General features: G+C 44.4%; 1 protein-coding gene across 1 annotated transcript in view; it reads left to right on the forward strand.

The window, feature by feature from the left end:
* LOC130404043 (NT-3 growth factor receptor-like) overlaps positions 1 to 5,000 on the forward strand; it is a 15,467-nt gene that overhangs the window by 3,993 nt on the left and 6,474 nt on the right. The window contains exons 2-7 of the mRNA XM_056608632.1: positions 1,563 to 1,637; positions 1,830 to 1,901; positions 2,128 to 2,196; positions 2,775 to 2,929; positions 3,148 to 3,290; positions 4,267 to 4,408. Coding sequence (XP_056464607.1) covers positions 1,563 to 1,637; positions 1,830 to 1,901; positions 2,128 to 2,196; positions 2,775 to 2,929; positions 3,148 to 3,290; positions 4,267 to 4,408 — 656 coding nt within the window. The remainder of the gene's footprint in view (positions 1 to 1,562; positions 1,638 to 1,829; positions 1,902 to 2,127; positions 2,197 to 2,774; positions 2,930 to 3,147; positions 3,291 to 4,266; positions 4,409 to 5,000) is intronic.

Below are 5,000 nucleotides of genomic sequence, written 5' to 3' on the forward strand. Positions count from 1 at the left end.
AGCACAGTATCAGCAACAAAACAAGATTAATTGAAAGCAATAGAAAAATAAATGGGTTTTTAATTTGTTTTTTAAAAGAAGTTACAGTAGGAGCAGATTTAATTTCTGTTAGTTGGTTCCAACAGTGGACAGCATAATGGCTAAATGCCATTTCACCCTGCTTAGACCTGACCCTAGGCACAACCAGCTGACCAGTGTCAGTAGATCGAAGTGCCCTGTTAGGTTTGGAATAGACCAGCATATCTGAGATGCATTTTTGCCCCAGGCCGTTGAGTGTCTTAAAGATGATAAGGAGGGCTTAAACTCAAAGACCTGAGGATTGGTGTGATGTGGTCTCCCTTTTTGGGATTTTGTTTAAATTCTGGCAGCAGCATTTTGAATTAATTGCCGCCTGATTGTCTTTTTGAGGAGGCCAGTGAAAAGGGCTTTGCAATAGTCAAGCCTGGATGATACAAATGCATGCATGAGCTTCTCTAAGTCCTGCTTGGATACAAAATCTCTGATCCTTACTATATTTCATAGGTGCCAGAATGCTGTTTTAGTTGTGGCTTTCGTATAATCACAAAAACTAAATTCCCCATCAAAGATAACATCAAGGTTTTTCTTTGCATTTTTTTTTTTTTTTACATTTCTTACATTTTTTACAAGACTTTTAGACTCCAAGTGGGCACTGAGCCTTAGTCTCCCTTCTTTATTCCCTAATAAAACTATCTGAGTTTTATCTTTATTTAATTGTAAGAAACTATTTAGTATATCCTGCTATTCACTTTTTCAATATACAGGCATAAATAGTCAATAGGACCAAAGTCATAGGTGATAATGCAAGGTCAATCTGGGTGTCATCTGCATAGCTGTGGTATGTAATGTTATACTCTTGAAATATTTGGCCTAGGGGCAGCATGTACATAGAGGTTTAATATCAGAGGTCCAATAATGGACCCCTGAGGAACTCCATATGGCATGGTGGTTTTCTCTGATGCATAGGTTCCAATAGACACAAAATAATTTAGGTCTTCTAGGTAGGATTTAAGGACATTTAAGGACATTTCTTGACAGTCCGACACAGATTTCTAGTCTGTTGAGCAGTATTTTATGATCAACTGTGTCAAAGGCTGCACTAAGATCTAGTAGTACCAGGACAGTTATTTTGCCTGAATTGTAATGGAATTAGCAGTTTAACTGCTTCGGGGTAGGGCTAGGGGTAAGGGTCAGGGGTAGGGTTAGGAGAAGAGTTATGGCTAGGTTTAGGGCTAGGAGAAGATCTTCATCCATTTGCTCTCCAGGATTATCATTTCATTTCTATATGTTCTCAAGCTGTAGTGTTGTAGTTCTGCAGCTATTCTCCAGATGCGTTTTTTATTCACTATCAGGTTCTGTTGTTTCCGATGTGTGTGTATTTACATGTGTCCGATGTATGTTTGTGTGTGTGTGTGTGTGTGTGTGTGTGTGTGTGTGTGTGTGTGTGTGTGTGTGTGTGTGTGTGTGTGTGTGTGTGTGTGTGTGTGTGTGTGTGTGTGTGTGTGTGTGTGTGTGTGTGTGTGTGTGTTTCTGTGCCTGTGTAGACACATAGAGAACTGGAGCGGACTGCAGACTCTCAGAGATGTGGACATGGAACTCTACATCGGCCTGCAGCGACTGTGAGGCTACCTGACTTTCTGTCTATCTGCCTGTCTGTCTTTCTGTTTACCTGTCAGCCTACATGTCTGTCTGTCTGTCTGTCTGTCTGCCTTTCTCTCTGTCTACCTGTGTGTATGTGTTTGTGTGTGTGTGTGTGAGTGTGCGCATGTGTGTGTGTAATATGTGTGTGTGTGTGTGTGTGTTTTTTACAGGACCATAACTAGCTGTAGGTTGAGGTCTATCCATGCGCGTGCCTTCCACCAGAACATTGAACTGTACTACATGTGAGTTCACACAAACACACACACACACACACCCACACCCACCCACACACACACACACACACACACACACACACACACACACACACACACACACACACACACACACACACACACACACACACACACACATGAGTGTGTGTGTGTGTTCAATTAAAAGCAATGAAATGTATAAATAATATTGAACTACCTCAGACATCTGTTGTTTCATATTTTCTCTTCTGAACAGAAACCTGTCGAAGAATCCCCTGACCACACTGTCCTGGCAGCTCTTCAAACACCTCCAACTCTCTGAGCTGTAAGTTAGCATCCTGGCTAACGCTAGCTACAGGCTAACGCTAAAACTACTCTGGTATTGGTTTTAAGACGCATGCATACCAAAGGTGAAGCGCATATTCTACCTGCGTTACTCTTTACGAATCACAAACTTTTCTCGCGCAGGTGATTCGGTATTAAGCTCAATTTAGGCCAAAGTTCAAATATTAAACTCAAGAATATAATATGTTATATTATACTATATTAAATTATATTGATATTATAGAGATCCGGAAGTCAACAATCACTTTCTCCTCCATGTTGCCGTTCAATCTGGACTTCAGGGAATGAATGCTGTGGGGAATAGGCTAACAACCAACCTCTCTAACTCTCTGAGCTGGTGGTCTCCTCAGCAGCCCACTAGTTGCATGCTACAGGCTAACAAGCCCACCAGCTGCAGGCTACAGGCTAACAAGTGCCCTAGCTGCAGGCTACACGTTTACAATCACACTGGCTGCCTGCTACAGGCTAACAAGCACACTAGCTGCTGGAGTTGGAGCTTGCGTGTATATGTGTGGGGAAGCTCATGCTGTTAATGTCTCTTTATGTTGTTGTTGCTAGGCGACTAGAGGGTGTAGAGTTTGTGTGTGGCTGTGGTCTCCGCTGGCTGCAGCTGTGGCAGCAGAGGGGAGAAGCTTCTCTCCACACTCAGACGCTGGTCTGCAGGAACCGAGACGACGTCATCCCCCTGCACAACATGTACATCACTAGCTGTGGTGAGCACAACACTATCCCCATGCACAACATGTTCACCACTAGCTTTGGGGAACACAACATGTACCTCATTATCTATGGTGAGCACAGCATTCTACCTCACTATCTGTTGTAAACTGTGTGTGTGTGTGTGTGTGTGTGTGTGTGTGTGTGTGTGTGTGTGTGTGTGTGTGTGTGTGTGTGTGTGTGTGTGTGTGTGTGTGTGTGTGTGTGTTTGCAGACCTTCCTGAGGTCAGTGTGAGTGCGTCCAGTGTGTTTGTGACAGAGGGGGACGATGTGACACTGAGCTGCAACGGGACGGCCTCCCCGCTACCCGAGGTGGACTGGACCATAGGGGGTCTACACACCATCAACACACACCAGGTACACACACACACACACACACACACACACACACACACACACACACACACACACACACACACACACACACACACACACACACACACACAAATACACACACACACACACACACACACACACACACACACACACACACACACACACACACACACACACACACACACACACACACACACACACACACACACACACACAAATACACACACACACACACGCACACACACAGACACACACACACACACACACGCACACACACACACACACACACACACCACACACACACACACACACAAACAAACACATTACACACACACACAGTCTCTCTCTGACTCTGTGTGTCTCTATTGCATCTTGCACACATAGTTCTGGGTAAATAACTATTTTCAGGCACCGCTAGTTATTTTTGTTGTTCACACATGCAGCTACGTTCTGGAGCATTCCCGTCTGTGCCCTTACACATATGGCATAGCAATGCAGGAATAGATGGGGACAGTCTGTCCAAGGGACAGTCCAGCAGATGGCAGTAATGAAACACTTATGGAGGCCCAATCTCACACTCTTCTTTTGGAATCTGTCCATTTTCCAGCCATTGATAGAAGGACGCTTGTTGGCAAATAAAATAAGCTGTATTGATATTGAAATGGAATCACCCCGAAAAGCATTGAGATAAACATCTGCAGATTGAAGTCCTTAATCAGCAGAGAATCGGGATTGCTCCGCTTGCTCAATGCGATAGCATCATACGTCACACGGACATTACCCTTTACGTGCTCCTCAAGCAATGTCACCGGTAATGATCTGGGAATGTTACTAGATCTTGAGCAAGTAGGGCAAGTAGCGGCTGCAGATTTCCAGGAATATCGATCCCTGTTCCCATTCACAAATGACCCCACGCAGGAAATGTTCTGAACATTGAAGGGACGTAATGCATGTGTGAAAGGGGCTTATCTCCCTTGCTCCCTTCTCTCTCCTCCAGTCTATTGTCTACAGTCCTAGTCTCCACTCCATCAGTATGCGTCTTTTCAACACCAGTCCGGATGATAACGGCTTCCAGCTGATCTGCATCGCTGAGAACCTGGTGGGCAGCAGCAACGCCTCCGTGCAGCTGAACGTCATGTGTAAGACCCTCAGCTCCTCTTCCTGCTCCTCCTGCTTCTGCTTCTGCTCCTCCACCTGCTCCTTCTCCAAGAGGGCTAGAAAGTTAGGGTTAGGGTTAGAGGGTTGGAGGGTTAGAAGGAGTGTGAGAACATCGTCTGTGTTTGAGTACATGCTTCTTCTTCCAGTTGATCAGTAATTAAAACACAGAGCGGTAGTTGGAGTTGTTTCATTAGGCTTTAACATGCACTTGTTGAATTCCCCTCGGCACTTGCCCTCGTGGGAATTCCCGCCTCCATCATAAGTGTTGTTCCATTTGTCTGGAATGACATGAATGAATGATGGTCACTACAGAGGTGTATATCACCGACAATGCATTGCAGCAATGCATTTGCTAAATGAAATACAGTACATCCATAGTTTGGTAAAGCTACCGAAAGAGTGGAAGAATTTGAACTCAGTCATTTCAGTATTTATTTAGATCAATATTTATTGCAGTGCCAACATGTCGTCTGTTTGTAGAAAAGAAAATTAAGTGAAATTAAAGGCAAGGCAAGGCAAGGCAAGGCAAGGCAACTTTATTTATATAGCACTTTTCATACACAAGGCAGACTC

The sequence above is a fragment of the Gadus chalcogrammus genome, chromosome 14, assembly GCF_026213295.1.
Source record: "Gadus chalcogrammus isolate NIFS_2021 chromosome 14, NIFS_Gcha_1.0, whole genome shotgun sequence".
NCBI lineage: Eukaryota > Metazoa > Chordata > Actinopteri > Gadiformes > Gadidae > Gadus > Gadus chalcogrammus.